The 19740-nt window shown below is 46.9% G+C and overlaps 1 protein-coding gene across 10 annotated transcripts in view; it reads left to right on the forward strand.

Moving 5' to 3' along the window:
* The window catches only part of NAV2 (neuron navigator 2), a 439021-nt gene that overhangs the window by 231156 nt on the left and 188125 nt on the right, over window positions 1-19740 (forward strand). The window contains exon 1 of one of the 10 annotated variants that reach the window (XM_075567191.1): window positions 13543-13885. The exons of 8 other annotated variants lie outside the window; for them this stretch is intronic. In XM_075567191.1, the coding sequence (XP_075423306.1) occupies window positions 13835-13885 (51 nt within the window). In that variant the 5' untranslated portion in view covers window positions 13543-13834. Of the gene's footprint in view, window positions 1-13542; window positions 13886-18082; window positions 18234-19740 lie in introns of those variants that run through there. One more of the 10 variants, XM_075567192.1, reaches the window with a different exon arrangement.

Consider the following 19740-nt stretch of genomic DNA (forward strand, 5'->3'; position numbering starts at 1 on the left):
CCTTATGAATTATAGCTAGGTTGGCCAGGGACATGGAAGTGGGGATCGCATTTCCTTCCATAAAATGATTGAACATTTTTAGTAGATGCGCGGATAATATAGGCAGGAATCGCTTGTAGTAGACGTTAGTGAAGCCATCAGGGCCAGGTGACTTGGAGATCTTTAATGCTTTTACCGCTTCTTCCAATTCTTCTTTCGTGATCTCCGCGTTGAGGATCTCATTTTCCTCATCAGTCAAGGTGGGGAGTTGACATTTGTCTAAGTAAGTTTTGATCGCTTCTGAAGCTTTTTTTTTATCTACACGGCCAGTTTTGGATCGCAGGTTATACAGATCCGTATAATACTTTGTGAACTCCGCCGCTATTTTTTTATCGTTATATTGTATTTCACCAGATCTATTCTTAATCGCTGTGATTTGGGACCTTTTTTGTATTCCACGCAGTCTGCTGGCCGGGAGCTTATCCGCCTTGTTGCCCTTATCATAATAATGTTGATTAGTCCATTTAAGGGCTTTTTCAACATTCTCCATTTGGGTCTCTTTGAGCTTTTGCCTGGCTATTGTTAAGGCTTTATATGTTTTCTTTATAGGGTTGGCTTTATGGGACTGCTCAAGTTTTGAGATGCTATCGGTGAGGTCTAGAATTAGTTTGCGTTTCACTTTCTTCCTGTGAGAGGCAATAGAGATAAATTTGCCTCTAATTGCCGCCTTATGGGCTTCCCATAGGATCGCCGGAGATGACACCGACCCCGAGTTAAAGAAGAAGTAGTCCTTAAGGGAGGCTCTGATCTCTCTCTCTATCTCGGGATGGTTCAATAGGGAGTCGTTCAATCTCCAGGAGTATGAAAACGTCTTTTCAAATGGTGTAGATAGGGTCAAGGTGATTGGGGCATGGTCTGACCACGTTATGGGGCCGATGTCTGATTTCGTGGCAGCCTCTAGGATGTTCTTGGTCAGCAGAAAGTAATCTATGCGTGAGTAGGTCTGGTGAGGCGTCGAGTAGAAGGTATAGTCTCTCTGGCCCTGATGTTGTGATCTCCAAACGTCCACTAGAGAGAACTCCTCCGCTAAGTCCCTGAACCTTTTCCCGGTGATTTGGGAGTGGGTTGTACGGGGGTGACCCGTTACGGTCGATCTGTCCTCGGTGGGATTAAGGACCATATTCAGATCTCCGCCCACTATCATCGAGGACAGATATCCCGGGTCTATGCCCTCAAGTACTGTTTTCAGGAAGTCTATTTGATTTTCGTTTGGGGCATATACATTGATTAAGGCGATTGCTGAGCCCGCTAAAGAGCCATATACCATGAGAAATCTACCCTCTGGGTCTATTGTCGTTTTGATATGATTGAATGGAGTGCCTTGTCTGATTAGGATAGCCACTCCTCGCTTTTTACTACTAAATGATGCATAAAAGCATGTTGGGAACACTTTTTTGAATAAATTTGGGGGGCCATCTGATGTGAAGTGGGTTTCCTGCAGGAATACGATGTCTCCCCCAGTCCGTTTTATGTCTTGGAGGGCGAGCCTCCTTTTCCTATTATTTTGAAGGCCTTTTACGTTGATCGATACTATTTTTACTGGGGCGTTAGAGGCCATAAGTGATGTTAGTGTATCTGGTTTTTAGGGATCCTCCCTTCCCATCTGGGGGGGTCCTGCTCTTTTGGTATATTCGTAGATACGGCCCTTGCAAACTTTTGTAGGTGGCTTGCTTTGTCGGAGGGTTGGTTGGATGGGCCAAGGGGGGAAGGGGGCGGGTAGGGGGCAGCAGGGGCGGGGGGTAGTGCCGCTGGGACAGAGTCAGCGGCAGAGAGAGAAGTAGGATGAGGTTCAGGCTTGAACCTAACAAGTATTTGCCTGGTCCGTGGGCGACCGGCTTGTGGGCTAACGAGCCCAACGGGATTGACTCCGGCGTCGGCATCCAGTGGGGAGTGTGGGGGGATAGGGGGCCGAACCCTCTGGTTCTGTGTTCTTCCGCCGCTCAAATATCTCAGTTATATCCTTAGCTCTTTGATAGGGGGGAGAGCGGGGGGGAGGGGAGGAGGGGGGGGGTATGGGGCAAAAAGGGGGGGAGTGGGGGGGGGGTGTATAGGGGGGGGGGAGGGACCAGATTGGAATGGGTCATTACCGAGCTTTTAAGGTGAGAGGGGGTGGAGGGGAGGCAGGTGAGGAGGGGGGAGGGGTGGGAAGTGTGGTGAGAAGCGGGGGGGGGGGGGGAGGGAAGGGGGGGGGAGGGGACAGGGGGACAGGGGGAGAGGAGGGTGCATATAGAGCATATCATGCATACAGGTGTCACTTGAATGTTAGGTATACAATCTATTTCTCCCTAATAAACCATTTGTACGTTTATCTCTTTTGTCAGCCTCGGGGAGGGTGGGTGAGGGGGGCAGGGGGAGTGGGGGGGGGAAGGTTTCGGCGTTTTGTTTAGTTTTGTTGAGGCCGTTTACACATGGTGTATATAGAGCATTTCATACGTATAGGTAGGTCTAGCATGTGAGGTATACAAACTATTTCCTCAATTAATTGTTTGTGTATTTGTTTCTTTTGGCACACCCGGGACGGATGTGGGGGGGGGGGGGGAGGGGGACAGGGGGAATAGAGGGAGAAGATTTCGGCGTTTTGTTTTGTGCTAGCCTCCTACCCATGGTTCATATCATACATGTCACGCATATAGGTAACTCTTGAATGGTGGGCACACAGTCTATTTTTCTAGTAGCCCGTTTGTACAGTTATTTCTTTTGTCGGTCTCGGGGTGGGTGAGGGGAGGGGGGGAAGGGGTAGGGTGGGGGGAGGGTGGGGAGGTGTGGTGAGGAGAGCTGGTGGGAAGGGGGGGTGTGGGGGGGGGGTTACTCTATGGGGGGGGGTGGGGGGTGGGGTGGAGGGGTTAGACACAGGGAGGAGGGGGGAGGGAGGGGGGGCGCGGGGGGGAGAGGGGGGGGGGTGGGATCATTGGGGGTGTTGGTTTTGGGCGGGGGGGTAGTGTACGGGTGTTGTGACAAGGAGGATAAATTGGCAAGCAGATACATATACATATGAGATGGACACAATCACAGTGGTATTATACAGCCACAGAGGAAGTTGGAAGGGAGATCACAGTTGTTCTTTCTTCGTTGGAGTCCGAGTATGAGACTTTTGTGTCTCAACTAGGTCTTATGTCTCTTTCATCCACGCTAAGGTGGGCTTGTTCACAGGTGTGTATGTGGGGCCTGGGGGATCTTTGTGGCATAGTGAGCTGTGCCCAGGGTGGGGGGGGTGGGTGGGGGGGGGGGGTGACCAGGGATGTCATGAGGGGGGGGGGATTGCTTTATTTTTTGGGGGGGGAGGTGTGTGTCGCTAGGTCTAATGAGCTCGTTCCGTTCTGTGGCGAGCCGCTACGTCCTAGTGTCATGTGGTTAGTTCTGGGCGTTGCTCCGCTCTTACGCTCGTGTCAGCGTGCGTCAGAGGCGTGGCTAGCTGGGAGTTCTGGGCAGCAGGTGAGAGAGTTGTTCACTTGGGTGGTTCTAAGGGGGGTGGAGTCTTGGGGGGGGGGTGGGGGTGGGCGGTCAGGGGGGTGGGATAGGGGGTGGGACAGGGGGGGGGGGATGGTGTGACAATTGGGTTAGGGACCCATATGTCTTGCGTAGGCTGGGATTCCCTGTCATGAGAGCTATTTGCTTTCGGTAGCACAGCAATCACAACCACAGCAGCCCCAGCCTCAGCCGCCCCCCAGTGTGGAGCATTTGCATGCTTGGTATTTGTTGGTTTCCCCTTATGTGTTTTACCCTTAGGGGCGGGTATAGCCTCTGCTTGCTTTGAGTAGGTTGGGGACTTTTATGTGCGAGTACAGAGTTTCCAATTGTGCTTATTTGGTTAACATTTATTAATTTTTATACTAGTATTTGTTTGTTCTATGTAGGGGGGGGGGGGGAAGGTCGGGGTGACAGCGGAGGATAGGTGAAGGGTCGGGGGGATGGACTACCAGGATAGGTCTGTGTGGGGGGTTGTAGTGGGGCTATGGTCGCGTGTCAGCTACATGTGCGGTTTGCTGGGGTCTGCGTACCACTGTTTGGTGCTTGGGCGACCTCATGTGTGTGCGAACCACCCGGTTCTCTGTTTTGGTGTGTTTCAGGTGTTGGATTCTTCTGAGCGTCTGGGTTGTCGTGTGGGTTTGTTTGTACGTGGGCGGAGGTAAGCGGGGGCTGGGTTTTTTAGGGGGGGGAGCAAGGGAGGGGGGGGATGGTAGTTTGGTGTGGTGATGGAAGGGAGGGAGGGGGGGTAGGAAAGAGGGGGGTCTAATGGTAGATTCCTGTATGATTTGATGGTAGCCTTGGTGTGACTCCTATGTGGTTGTTTGAGGTTGGGGGTGTTGCAGAGTTTGTATGGTATAAGTTACTTTGCTAGTGAGGGGGGGGTGGCCGAATGGGGGGGGGTGAGTTGGTCTATTTTATATCGTGGCAGTGAGGGGTACTGTGCGTTGGTTGTGACTTGAGCTGTGACAGGGGTCTGGGCTGCATTTGTGCAATGCTAGTAGGGGAGGGGGGGGATGCAGAGTTGTGAGGCGTTTGGCCTGAGCGAAGTGTTAGTCCCGTTACCAGGGTTGCGGCTTCGGCAGCGATCCGATCGATGAGAGAAAAAAAAAAAAAAAAAAGGGGGGGAGGGGGAGGGGGGGGAACGTGGCTAGCACTCTCGTATGGAGTCCAGACTTAACGTTTGTCTGGGGGGGGGGGGGGGTAGGGTGGGGCAGTCAAACCTGATCTGGGCGTTGTTCACAGGCAGGTCGAGGAGTTCCCAGCGGGGCCTGGTCGGTGAAGTGACCAGTGGATCGGGTTTCCCCTCTCCCGCCACCGCGCCTCTCAACTCGCCTGTGCTGTTTATCCAGGTGCAGGGATGGCTTTTGCGGATAACGCTCTGAGGTACTGGGATCGCTGCGGTTAGCCGGTTGTAAAAGCAGCGGCATGCGGTACTGCTCCGACGTGTGTTCCTCTGGAAGGGCGACTTGGGTTGCCGGTCTCTGGGCTGCTCCTCTCAGGATTTCGGGCTGGTCGTCTGGGTGTTCAGGGTTGATGTTCCTGGTGGCCCGCCAATCTTTCAGAAGCTCGTGTGGTTCTCCGCTCCTGGCTTGTGTCTCGCGGCTCTCTCCGTATGGTGTTTCTCATTGGAGGCAGCGTCAGGCCCAGTTCGCGGGCGAATCCCTGCATCTCCTCCGGGAGCCTGATGGATCTTTGTTTTCCGTTCCTGTTGACCACCAGTCGGAACGGAAAGCCCCAGCGGTAGGGGATGTTGTTCTCTCTGAGTGCTTGGGTAAGCGGCTTGAGCTCCCGGCGGCGTTCGATCGTGATTTTAGCCAGATCACTGAAGATCTGCACCGGCTCATTTTTGAAGGTAAGATTGCTATTCTCCCTGCTTGCCGCCATCAATTTCTCTTTCGTGGAGTAGCTATGGAGGCGGACTATGATGTCTCGCCTCCGCTTCGGGTCATTGGAGCGAGGGCCTAGCGCACGGTGCGCCCTGTCAATTTCCAGATCCCTGTTATCAAGCCCCTCACATAAATTATTGAAAAGGTCGACCAGATATGGTTTTATTTGTTCGGGGAGAACCGTTTCCGGGACATTTCGAATCCTGAGATTCTGTCGCCGGTCCCGGTTCTCCTGGTCCTCGATACTGTCTTTCAGTAGTCTGACCTCCTCCCCCAGGCGCATAATCTCGTCGTCCGCCATGGCCTGTGCCTGCAGGGATTCTTCCAGCTTACTCTCGAGGTCCTCTGTTCTCTGCGTAAGGCCGCTTATCTCTTCCCGCATTCCTGCCATCATGTCTTTGAGTTCCTGTCTGAGGGTCTTTTGCAGTCTGTCATGCATTTTGGATAGGAGGTCCTCAAGATATGAGCGGGTAATTTCTCTGTCCAGGGCGGGTTCTTCTGCCTGCGTGCTTCCCTCCCTTTGCGGGGATGCGGCCGCGTGGCGTCCGACGCCATCTTGGGGACTCTGCATGCTCGCTAGGCCGCGTTTTTGTTGCGGCTGAAAGAATTTGGAGGCGCCTTTGGAGGTTGGGGTTTTTGCCTTCTGTGGCATGCTGTGGGGTTCAGACACTCTGTAGAGCTGTTTGCTGTGCGATTCGAGTGGTGGAAACGGCTTTTTTTATCGTTTGCTTCGTGAGGGTTGTTAGAGCTCCCTATTTAACCCACCATCTTGGATGACGTCACCGGAAGTCTCCACAAATGTGGTCCTTTAAAGAGAATTGTGCAGTACAATGTGATACTCGGCGGACAAGCAACACAGTTCAAATGGACTGTGAGTGACTGTGCCCGTCTCTTTGGTACTTGCAGTTGCATTCAAATAAAAGTTCTTCCCCGAGTGCCACAGGTGGCGTTCTCAGTGTTTGCGTCACGATGGAAGACGTGGCTCAAAACGTTCCCAGTTTGGATTCAGAAAGCCGTACGTTGAACAGAACAAGAGGCATAAATAGAGATGCAAAAATAAGGCCATCTTTAATTAGTCACCGAAGTAGAGATCAATCTCCTGTAATCAGGATGGTCAACTCAGCTACTGATGTGGGAATTTATACAACCTCCCCTGCTGCAGGATTTGCCTCTTTGGTAAATCTGGTGCGTTCCTTTTCTTGCAGGAAGACTTTGATCAATAGTAAATATATATCCGCATATAGATGGCGGATATTTTGTACTTTACCAATATTATCTTGTATATGGACTACTACGGGTTAAACAAGTGGACTAATTAAGACATGCATCAGTCCCCCCTAACATTAGAAACCCCTGAGGAAGCGACACCCCCGTCGTGAAACGCGTGGGGTTAACTATCAGCCCAGACTCAACTGGGAGTTCCGTATCCCACAGTGCACCATTACGCAGCGGCGTCAGAGAGAGGTGGAGCCAGAGACGTAAAGCACGAGGGCTCACTGAGATGCCGAGCTGCAAAGCCGTGGCCACTCGCGAAACCAGAGCAGCAAATGCTACCGCCGGCGAGGACAAGGAAGAAGCCCAGCAGCGCTGTTGCGGCTTAACATGCAGACCAGCTGAGGTCCGGAACACGCTTGAGACATACTTGCTTGTTTTCAGAGAAACCTCTTGTGAGTAGGAGTCTAATTTTATCCTCCGCCAACAGGAAAAAAAAAATTTGCTTCCGTTTTTTATTCTGTTTTTTTTTTTACTGGAATAAATGTAATTTTTATTGAAATTTTTCTAGTCTAGCCCAGTGACTGCTCCAGTCCTTAGAGCTGTATCCATTCACATTGTGCTAATTTAGGGGTGCGCAAACTATCTGTGCTTGAGCCCCCCCCCCCCCCTGCCTGACAGCCCCTATGCTTGAGCCCACCCCCCCTTACCAAAGATCCAGCATCAAATGACACGCGGGGTCATGTCACGTCATGTGACCCCGCGGCGTCATTTGATGCCGCGTTGCCATGGTGACGCATGGCTGAATACATGGTAGGCGACACTGCAGATCACGTGATGCCCGGTATTTAATTTAAATGCCTTGGGGAAGAGTGCGGGGCCTCTGCAACTACCACACCCCCCCAGAAAAATCTTGTGCGCCTGCCACTTTTGCGCACCCCTGTGCTAATTCAGGGGCATTGCTTACCATTTTGATCCCTTTTTGGAGTTTATTTATCCTATACTCAATTTGCTGCACTGCACAGATTTGCATTATATTTGCTCTCTTTCCTTTTCTAGGGTTGCCAGGTGGCTCCACCAAAAATACAATTCCAAAAGTGCGGGGAATCGGCCTCAGGCGAGGAGGAACCTTCTTGTGCAGCCAACAAAACACAGACAAACGATTTCTTCAAAGTGCAGGTCTCCTCAAAGACAGAGATACAAAGTACAGCTCTACTCACACGTTCATAATGAAATTCTCCTTTAATGTGACAGCCAAGAACAGTGGAAAGACAGGTTATGAAAGGTCCATATGGGACCTGAAACGTTGTCTTTCCACTGTTTTTGGCTGTCACATTAAAGGAGAATTTCATTATGAACGTGTGAGTAGAGCTCGACTTTGTATCTCTCTCTTTGAGGAGACCTGCACTTTGAAGAAATCGTTTCTCCAAAAATGCTGCACACAATGGTGAATGGTGCAACGTTCTCGAGACACACAACCACACACACACACATGCCTCCCTCTCTCCCCTCCATGCTGTTTCCTGTTCTCGTTGGCCCCACCCCCAGGTTCTTGACGTCTCCTCCTGATTATCTGCATTACCCAGCAGCAGCCAGTCAGAATGGAGGAAGCTGCCCAGCCCCCTAACAGCCCTGCTCGGGGAAATCTCACGGCCCCCCAAGCTGGTCAGATCACTATGTCCAGAGAGGTAATACGGGGCACATACAGTACATGTCCAGTATGACCTCTCATTTTTTACTGGACAGAGTGTCCAAATACAGGACAGTCCAGTTCAATACTGGACACCCGGCAACCCTACGCATCGCATCCCACCAGTCTTTCACCCTTGGAACGGGAGTCATTGCCTCCACCTGAAGCTCCAGTCATCTCCACTCTTATACATCACGTACTTACCAATTGAAACTTTGACTCACGTACACACCTAGTAGCGTTGGATGAGTCCTGTTCCTTTTCCACATATTTTCCTGATTTCTAGGAATAATCAGTGGACTGTACCTGGCTGCGACATCTTTGATTATTGTATTCACCAGCTATATTTCCAACATTTGTTGGCACAGAACGATCACTTTTTGTATCCATTGTTTTTTATATTGCTGTACATGACCGTGTCACTTGACACATCTTATATTGCACTTTTGCAGAGAGTTCGGTAGCGCTTACTACCGTTTGTAATTATTAGTGAACATATATCGCTTAGACCAGGGGCGGCCGACTCTTATCCTCAAGGGGTCACCAACAGGTCAGGTTTTAAGGATAACCCTGCTTCAGCACAGGTGGTGGAATCAGTGGCTCAGTCAATGATTGAGCCACCGGCGCTGAAGCAGGGATATCCTTAAAACCTGACCTGTTGGTGGCCCTTGAGCACTGGAGTTGAACAGCCCTGGCTTAAACCGTATAAGTGGCACCGCTACAACTGTACAGTGATTTTTGTACGAGAGGGAAACTTTTACTTAGTTATAACATTTTAAGTGATTTCATCAAGGGCAACATAACCATTTTACAGTGGCATAAATTGGCACGAGAATGAGTGTGCAGCACGGCAGCATTCATAGTGAGATACTTACATTGTAGAAAGGAGAAGGATATTAATGCATGCAAAGATAAGGCTGTTATAAAGATAACTCTGGGAACTAAAACAGTAATACTTATCTTTACATCAAATAAAAATATCACATTCACATCTCAAGACAGGTTTACAACCTGCTTTTCACCATTACATACAGAGCTTCCACTGCCGCTAGGGATTCTGGGAAATTATATGCAAATGTCGCCTTTTACTTCATGTCCATTTTAACACAGGACCCCTATAAGTATATGCGTGCCAAGTTAGCTTTTCAGCACAGCCTGGCGTAAAGAAGTGCATAGCCAGTAACTGTGCATACAATTTGCAGTGTGAAGCACTGGCCCATGCAATGGGCATAGGCCCGTTCGGCCTTTGTTTCCCAATGATGCAGCATGTAAACCCTTCTCACAGGAAAAATGCTGTATGTTTGTGCCAAAGCAATTTTACATTTCCAATTCCTTGTTTGCCTTATTTATTTATTTTTGCGTTTTTTTTTTATTTCCCCAAATCTGCCGTGACTAAAAAAAAAAAAACCTTTCAGATACCAACTCAAAGAGGTTTCTCCGCTCGTGTTGCCGCTCGGCTCATAATGTTTTCACCGTGTCCGTTGTATGGCAGAAATAAATGAAACTGGGCTAGGAGAAAGAAGGCAAACTAATGACATTTAGTTTGGGTACAGCGAAAATGCTTTTCCATAACTCTTCTAAACAGCTTTGGCTTCACACCCAGGCCTCTCTCTGTGAGTGCATTCATTCATTCATGAGCTTGTCAGCAAGTTATTGTGTTTGTCTTTGGCCCCCCTAGACACCATACATCTTATTTTCCAATCCTCCCACCGCCTGTGACCCCCTCTTGTTTAGGGTATGGCATGACTGACCCCTAAGTAGCTCGCTCACTCGCTCACTCACTCACAGAGACTTCAACTGCAAAGATCTGCCTGCGCAAATGCTTTGGTTTTGATGGCATAAAAAGAGCCAAACTACAAGGCCACCCCTTGTAGTTCGAGGGCGGCCAACTCCAGTCCTCAAGGCCCACTAACTGGTCAGGTTTTACAGAGATTCCTGCTTCAGCACAGGTGGCTCAGTCGCCAACTCAGCCACTGACTGAGCCACCTGTGCTGAAGCAGGGGTATTCTTTAGAACTGGCCTGTTGGTGGCCCTTGAGGGCTGGAATTGGCCGCCCCTGTTGCAGTCTGGCTGAAGATACTAAGATTGTGCAAATTGTTGTGCAGGGTGTCGGCACTAAATTCATTTAAAAACTGTCAAAAATGGCAAAAATTAGTTCCTGAAAAGTAAGTTATTCCTTGTGTATTGAAAAAGGAAATACATTCTTAAAAAATATACATCCTTAAATGGGATTACCAAACAGTGCTAATGCTTCCCGGCAGTCCGAGGGTTACATTAGTATTTATACATGTGTAACGGATTTTCTCGCCTGGCCTGACCCACCCAATCTCACATTGGCCCCTGTGGTCTAACCAGTCCCCATTACATGGTAGTGTCTGGTGGTGCAACTGTTGGCAACAGGACTCCTGAGTCTCTCGCATGATGTTGTGTGGGGATTGCCAACCCAGACAGGCATCTGAGGTAGTGTGCATGAGTCCTACCTATATCCAGTGCAGCGCCTCCACCTCATCAGGATCTCTGCGTCCGCAGGAAGATGTGACTGATGAGGAACTCCTCTGTGGTGCCTCCTCCTGTGCAAGAACTTCATACCCACACAGCAAGGATTTGTTGAACTTGAGCATCTTTATTGCAGTTGCGGTATGGGCTAGCTGCCCCTCGCAGTGATGAACTCAGCCGCACATCTCGGCGCGTGATCCCTTCAAAGGTACACCCTCCCAATGGAGTGGGATCCCCTCTCCCCTCTGGGAGATCACCCCTGTGCCAGGTCCCTGGACACAGTATGGCGTTAACAACTTGATGCTGATTTATCAGAATGGGGCCACTAGTTACAGCACTAGCGCCCTCTTCCCCAAAGTCTCAACGCAGACCTGCTCCTTACTCCAACACACTAACTTTGAGCAGTGCTGTGCCTTATATCTCTCAGGAGGCAGGCACATCTCTGATGTCACTAACGGTGGACTCAGAGTTTGTGGCCACTCCCATCCACACATAGGGCACCTCACCAGGGTGTGAGGGCAAACCTCTATGATTACTGCTGGCATTCCCATAACTTACCAGGCCTCACTGCCAGCAGAAAAGGAAACTGCAGTCCATTTTACAGCATGGCTACACATGAATGTGTGGTTGGATGAATTTCTAGGAATTCTATAATGTGTAGTTGAAACCTATCCCAGCTTCACATTGCACAGCCAGTATAACCATCATCACACTGATAAGACCCAAAAGGTTGAAACAACTGTCTGTGAGTAGGGTTACTAGCTATGCACTTCCTTTAACCCAGGCTGTGCTGAAAAGCTGTGTAACATGCAGACCTGTCTGAGGCTGCGGCCCCAGTGCCTGCACTGCACGGGCGTCTGCGAGGCAGGCGGCGTGAACTGCAGGGGGAAAGACAAGGGGGGCGTGACGGGGGCACAGGCCGTGATGTCACCCGGCAGGTTTGCCCTCATTGGCTGAACCGCCGGGGGCGTGGGCTAGCGCTCCGTCGCGAGTCCTGATCTCGACCTTTCTAAGTATAAAGGATGAGCTAAGAAGAAAATATCAAAAGTACTTAATTCTATACTTGTACTTGTTAAAAAGGTTATAATGAATCAATGGGTGGATAAATCCTATTGATATTGTACGTGAACTATGTACAGTACAATGTGTTGTAACTACAGAAAATGGGGAAAAAGTGAATAAAGTGTTGATTAAAAAATAGGGGGAAGAGATATTAAAAATAAATATTTCCCTGAATATCACAAAATCTATTTGGTGTCCAATATGCACTCATGCTACTATTACATGCAATTCAATGCAGTCCTTTTGAGTCTTCATTTAAAGTTCCCATATCAGCCGGAACACTTATATTGAAGCTGGAACATCAGCGGCAGTATATAGTATTGAGGTGCATGTTTTACACTTGCACTAGTGAGTGATTTGGAGAGTGGTTACAGGCATCAATAGTCCCCAAAGGAGTTCGGGAGTTAATCTGGTCCAGGACATTTAGTCGCGGTTGTTTTACAGTAACCAAATTGTTGCCAGCGTTTAGCCGCCCCTCACCTCGTCGCTGGGACATCTCTCAGCCAGCCGTTTCACCCCCAAGGTAAGCCCCTAACCTTACCCCTTCCCTTAAAAAAAAAACCCTAATACTAATGCTATCTTCTACCCAAAAAACGTTAACCCTTCCCATAAAACCCCTTACCGTAAGCCCTTACCCTAAAAACCCTTACCCTAAGACCCCTAAACCCCTATCCTTAACCCCCTACCTTAACCACTAAAACCTCTCAAAGTTCTCACCTTACTGACGAAACAGCTAACGGCTGAGTGTCCAGCGGCTGCAGTGAAGGGTCTCTCAGTGGCCAAACGACTGCGCCGACGTGGTCACGACCAAATGTACAATTTTGAAGTTGCCTAAAGCAGCATTCCAAGTAAATGACCTCCTTCCCATAGGTGGGACGCAGGATAGTCTCTGGAGCTGAACCACGTTCATTTCAGCTGCGGGCACAACCTGCTTCCTGTGCTGTTGGTACTTCCCGGGTTCTTAAATCGTCGCAGATTCTTATTGGCCCGCGTGGAGCGGAAGATTACCTTTTGGAAGTAAGTATATCGGGGAGCAGGGGGTCCCCAGACCTAAAACGAACACGCTTCAGTTCTGAACACCTCCCCTGTGTCCCACCTATGCTAGGAATAAAAAAACGGGTAGGCTGGACCATAACCTTTTCAAATATTTGTCAAGGTTTTTTTTTCGACACCAATAACATCCGCCAGGTTTAAACTTATCTGGCTACTAGATCTGCATCAAATCTAAGAAACCCACTTATTATTTTATATGGACTGTAACAGGTAGAATAAGATACGTCTCTGGGTCAGGGACTCTGCTCTCGTTGTTTTTTTGTTGGTATGTAGCACATTGCACTGCTCTAATTCAATTTGTAGAGCTCACCTCAATAAATATAATTCATAATATTGTGCACTGCTATTAATGTAATGGCTTTATCTTATATTGTAATAACAGCATGTATACGGATAAAGCAATCGCAATATATGGTTATGTATTGCCCCATTTCATTCACTATTGGGAGAATAGCACACTGGGCCCAATTACTTGTAGGGAAAATCTGTTTTCTTTCAGACTCGCAGCGCCCAATATGTATTTAAGCTGGGCTGTCCCTATGCCTTTAGGAGTTAATTGTGATTCTTTTCTATAATGATGAACGGCCCATTGAGTCAGGAATGCCCAATCTGTGAAGTGCTTGTGAGTTGCCGGGGGAGGGGAGGTTTCCTTGTCCTGCTTTCACTCCCTCTGCCCCAGCTGCCTCCTCAGAGCTTCTTTCAATGCTTGTTTGATTTGGCGTCAACATAGGAGCCTGTGCTCAGCGTACAGTACTTGGTTTTAGTATGTTTGAAAGAAGCTGAAAATTGATGGAAGAACAGCCACTCAATCACTTGCCCAAAGCAAGAGGAAAAAAGTCTTATGGTGACACTTGGATTATAATGGACAGTGGCCATGCATGATACGGACTTGAAGTGACCCTGGGCAGGTGCTTTTGAGGAAAGGGAAATGAGTGTGATGCTTTGGCGGTGGGAACAGAATAACACCACCATGAAGCTGGTAAGACTTTAAAACCCACAAGATGTTGTGTGTTCCAGGGAACCTCTTTTTATTACCCCTCTGTGATTTGGTGTAATATGATTTCCTGAGTATATTTATCCTTGCGAATGGGATCTGCCAAGGTGGGGAAACCCTGTGCGGAGGTAGTCATAGTAACTTTTACTCAGCCAAGTAGTGAGATTATGGAGAACCAACAGGAGTTAGTGATGGAGATGTTAAGGGCAAAGGTTGCTGTCTCCCGGTGAACTAATCAATCTCCTCTGCACCTCCATTCTCAGTGCATCTCGTTTGCACTCCTGTAAGTAAGCTAATATGATTTGTTTAGCAAATGCATGATGTTTATTTTTTTCCCCTGCAGTTTTTGTCACGTATTCCTGTTCTATAGGTTTTGTTTCTCTTCAGATTGTTCTGCGCCATGCAGGGGAGATTCAGGTTCTGGATTTCTTTTAGTTTTTTTCCATCTTGATCTTTTGTGTGTTTACAGGAATTAAACAAATACACTCAGCAAACTAGATGGTTGGCATTTTTAAGTAGGCAAAGATAGTTGAAGTCAATTGAGTAGCTAGCAAGTTACTTGTACAATGGACTTGTATGTGTTGCCTTTTCGTCCCTGTTCATATGCAGAAAGATGCCTGTTGAAAGCAGAGAATTAGTTGCACAGGTGTTTAAAAGTTCCTTCTTTACACATGTAAATTCCGAGCTACTGGTTTAAAGGGCTTAATAAATGCAGTAAACAATACCGAATAAGCTTTAAGTTAAGCCTTTAAATCTACATTGAAACATTTACAAGAAATAATGTGTATGTCCTAAAACACATCAGTTTGTCAGAAGACCTTGTATGATTTACATTGTCATTAAACATTTGCAGGGGTTCGCAACCCCAGTCCTCAAGACTTCCCCCCACCCCCCAACAGGTCAGGTTTTCAGGATATCCTTGCTTCAGCACAGATGGCTCAGTCCAAGACTGAGCCACCTGTGCTGAGCAGGCTGTTCAACTGAGCCACTGATTGAGCCACCTGTGCTGAAGCAAGGATATCCTAAAAACCTGACCTGTTGGAGGGTCTTGAGGACTGGAGTTGAAAACACCTGATATACTGTATTGTCATTTCTAAAGGGCTATATCTATTGCTTTTTATTGTATATATTGCTATGCATTGAAATAAGCTGGTCATTTCCTCATTCCATGCTTGAATACCCGTTTCTTACTTTGAATAACTCTGTAGTTATAATTGTTAATTTGGTGTACCGGTAACAATTTAAGGACATACATGTATGCATCCTCCACTGATCACAGATAAGTCAAGTTTCCAGGCTCCAATAATTTCATAGAGGATTGAAACTTTGTAAGGAAGCCAGCTACGTGCGCGTGCGCGTGCGTGTGTTATTATCGGGCTGTTCTTGAAAAATGTCCATAATCTGACTTGTTTAGCTTTCAGAACCATGACAGGTATGGTGTTGATAACATCATCGCTGTCCTTTCACGGACGCAATGTTCATCTTTCCTATTGGTTTCCAAATAGGTGTGAGAGATGGTTGCTGAGCAGTTAGTATTGACAGTGAAGACCCCGTGCTTGTGATGGTTGTGTGATCGGGCTTGGTCATACTTCGTATTTAATATATCAGGGTAACATGCACGTTTCCTTTACAAGTGCAGTATCACAGGACTGAAATCCAGGCACGCATTGCATAGTGCGATGCCCCAGGTAGCTGCTATCAGTATATTGGATTCTATTTATAAGCACGGGAGAAGACTATTTCCTGCTGAAGTAATTGCCTTACAGTATCACACCCTTGGGTTGTACAACAAGCACACAGGTCGCTCCCTGACTTCTTGTTTGCATAGTGCGAGCCAAACAAGCGTATTAGGTTCAAAAGTGCTGCTTTCTGCTTGTGAATTTTTTCTGATTTGAGAAGCGGTCGAACTGGTTTGTGTTTAGTTTTTCTTAAAATATCATCTGCAGCAGCACAGCTGAATTGACATAAGGTTTAATAAACCATTGTACAAGGTAAATCCCTTCAGTGGATGTGCGCAGTTTGAAACACGAGTAGGGTGCTGCAGTATTGTGGTTGGCCATTACATCAGTAGTGTAATGATGACAATGAAACTTAATAGAACAGTGACCAAGTGACCCCTCTCATTCCTGCTGTTGTCATCTGTATGTGCCTGAAAGCAAACATTTCTAAGGCCCAGATCAGACAGGATGCTACCCGACGTGCGTGCGCACGTTCGTCACTCTTTCAGTCTAGTGGATGACAGTTGTCACACTAGAAACTGCTTGTGGCGGCAAACTACAGCGTTGACGCTGCGACATTTTGCCGCCACAACCCAAATTGACATTTGGGGCTGCAGTCACGTGAGCTGGTTCAGCCAATAACGCCGAACCAGCTCCGTGAAGTGTTCGTCACGCCCCCCGCCACGACCCAACTCCTGCAGTTTGAGCACAGATCGCTGGGCTGCAGGAGCGCGCGGCGGAGGCGCGCACGCAAGCAGCAGCCAGTCTGAGCTCGGCCTAATGGGGTGGAAGGAAGTGTTCGGCGTTAAGCACAATTTATGCGGCAAAAATGCCTATGCCGGCAGACTTCTAAGTGTCTATATACCTTCTTCTGCTTCTGCAGACCCAGACAACAGTACCAGAGTCCTGTGATACAGCCCCGCCCCCAGAATCTGTACTGTATAGTTCACCCATTTATGTGCAATGCTTTTACATTTCAAGATACTCTGTGCTTCAAGTGCTGTTTGTGTGAGCAGTGCGTGTCACAGCATGAGCATAATATCAACGCTCATTCTGATCCTTAATAATACATTTAAATACACCAATTCATCAAAGCTGTTAACCCTTTTCTGTCTCTTCATTGGCCATAAAAGACTTTTGTTGGTTACATGCTTTGGCTACAAAATAAAGTCTGCTTCTACACCAGCTATATGCCTTGGAACCCCCTCTAAACATCATCTAGGCCTGTGCTGCTAAACTCCAGTCCTCAAGATCCCCTCCAACAGGTCAGGTTTTAAGGATATCCCAGCTTCAGCACAGGTGGCTCAATAAGTGGCAATAATTGAACCACCTGTGCTGAAGCAGGGATATCCTTAAAACTTGACCTGAGGGGGGGGGAGTCTTGATGACTGGAATTGAGCACCCCTGATCTAGGGAGGCCGCTTCTGTGAAAAAAGACATCTTCCAGTAATTGCACTTGGTATGATCGCTGGGGGAATGAGCAACGCAAAAAATTAGTAATATAAACACGTAAACCCTAGCATTTTTTTAAACTTCATTTAGATCTCTTATTACCATTTCCTGCACTGTTTTTATTGTTTAAATTCGCTGCTCCGTTCAGGAGTTATAAGCGTTAGAAATATTATGTCAAAATGTAGCTCTCCACACAGCCAAAAAGACTTAGAGGTTAAGAAAATAGGTGGGCTAAAAAGTTAAAATGTTAAAAAATCAGGACAACATACTAACATGATAGGAATTAAACTTGTATAGGCTTCTTGGAAGATTTCTGCTTTAATTTTATTCTTTAGGGGGCATTTAATGCAACAGTGAATATAGTCATGTTAATTGGTGGACATTTGTTAGCTAAAACCACCAGGCGGCTTGGGGTGTAAGACACGCCTCTTGTTGGGTTTGGGGTGTCTATATCTTATTTTGTTTGGAGTCATGGTGCCTCCTGATTCTCTACTTTTAGATATGTAGCAGATAACACTATATGCAGCCAACAGAACTAATACAACTGGACACGTCACAGAGGTTGAAGACACCGCATGTGACAATGCCTGGCTACCCATTGTTCTGATTACCAAAAGTATCTGTTATGGGTTGTTAACCCAATAAAAAGGATGGATTCATGTCGTAAACCCATTTTCAGGGGCTTCCTGTTACATTTTGAGGCTGTAACCCTGCAGTGGAAATTATCACACTAGTAATCTGAACTAAAAGCAGTCATATTGCTTAATTAGAACTCATCTGCTTCGTTGACATTGTTCCACCACAAAGTAATACCTGTTGGCATTTGACTTTGCACGGGAGACGGCAGACCTGATCACCTTCTCTGATTAGTGATAAGAAACGTACTGGGCGTGTCTTCGAAGTCACCTGTAACCGTCAGCCTGTAGCATGTACTTAATCTATTTGCTCAACCTGGCTTTATTGTGGAAAGCTCTGTGTACATTAGAACATTTGTAGTTCACAATGATGTCAGTTTATTTGCTTTTGTTACATTCATCTTCCATCTCTTCCGTGCGGCTGCTTTAAACATGACAATACCTTCAGCTGATTTCACTGCGTGAGTTTGTTAGCATTGATTTCTGCCTACCCTCTCCCAGAGTCGATCCACTATTATTTACATTGACGTAAGTAGCCTTGTTGTTTTTAAATTTCCTGCTTCTTGCCGATAACATTTTATATACATGGTATAACATGTCCACAAGTTTACACTAAAAAAAATGTATGTGCCCATGCCTTTTTTGACAAGCGTTAAACCTGGGTTTATTTTTTACAAAGTTGTTCAGAAAATTTGAGTTTCCTAAAGTTTAATCAAATAATCTCCAACTTTTGCAATCGAATATTATTTAACATTAACAATGTTCTCTGGATATCTGCTGCTTTCTCTCCTATGTTTGTGTGTTCAGAAAATGTATCCACCAAACCATTGGCACTAAATACAGCTCAACCCCGTTATAGCGCGATCCGTAACAACGCGAATCCGCTTATAACGCGATGTGATTCTTTGGACCCCAAGCACAACGTTACAAGGAGGTTGAGCTGTATTGTATATGTGTAATGAGGATAAGCAATAACTTGTCGACTAAATATGATTCATAGTAAAGAAGGTTGTGCTTTTATTTAAAACGCAGCGAGTAAAGTTCGTCAGGGTAGAGACTAACATTAGAGTATTTATTTTCAAATCTATTTCATTGTACAGTAAGGAAGAAGGACTGAACTATTACCAGTGTTTTATTATTAATTTATTCATACTGGCAAACTTTATATGATACGCCGGGTTTCTGCCTCGCTTACAATTGTGCGAGCTTCACATCGCTCCCTGCTCTTTACATTAGTCAAAGTTGAATGGATCGTTGGACAGGGAAGTTCAAATCGCATTAAACTGGAAACGAATTAAGAATTCACCCTGCAAAAAACGCGTTCCGAGGTTTATCACTGTGAGCAGGATATCTTCTATGATTTACACATGACTTCCCCTTACTATTAAATATGTGACTTTAATGCCCTTATCTCCGAGTGCCTTCTGGGCTAATGTAGGGTAGGCGGTTAAGAAAACATGCGTATATTGAAGTTAGTTTGTTCTGGTAGAGATTTCCGAGTACTTAGCTGAGAGCTGTAACAAGCAGAAGAACTGACTCCTTCAGATTGGAGCTTTGCATGTAAGACGTTGGGGCTTAATAGCTCTAACTTTGCTGCCTGGGAAGGAAAAATTGTGCCTTTAAAAAAAACCACAATGCATACAGAAGATTTATCCCCTGACATGGTTAGGGATAATTATAGATGGGTGCGTAGGTTTTACATATATTAGCAAACTAGATTTCCAACTTGACTCAGATAATGGGGTAAGGCAGGTTTGGAGACCTGTCAGACATGAGAATGTGCTCACAAGGTGTATTTTTATTTGCTGTACAGTGGAGGGTTTTTGTCACTTTTTTTGAACCCACCATAACTTATTCTGTGTCCATCTTTACTCACAAATGTCAGTGTTAATTTAACACTTTTCTTGATGGAAAGGTCCACAACACACTGCGGGATTCCCTAGGCTGCAATAAGGGCCTCTGTGCTTGATCCGGCATAAACTGCAATACAAGTCCATGGTGGTTAATACCGGGTCGAGCTGCAATACCCCTTATT

Source organism: Ascaphus truei, chromosome 12, assembly GCF_040206685.1.
Source record: "Ascaphus truei isolate aAscTru1 chromosome 12, aAscTru1.hap1, whole genome shotgun sequence".
Classification (NCBI taxonomy): Eukaryota; Metazoa; Chordata; class Amphibia; order Anura; family Ascaphidae; genus Ascaphus; species Ascaphus truei.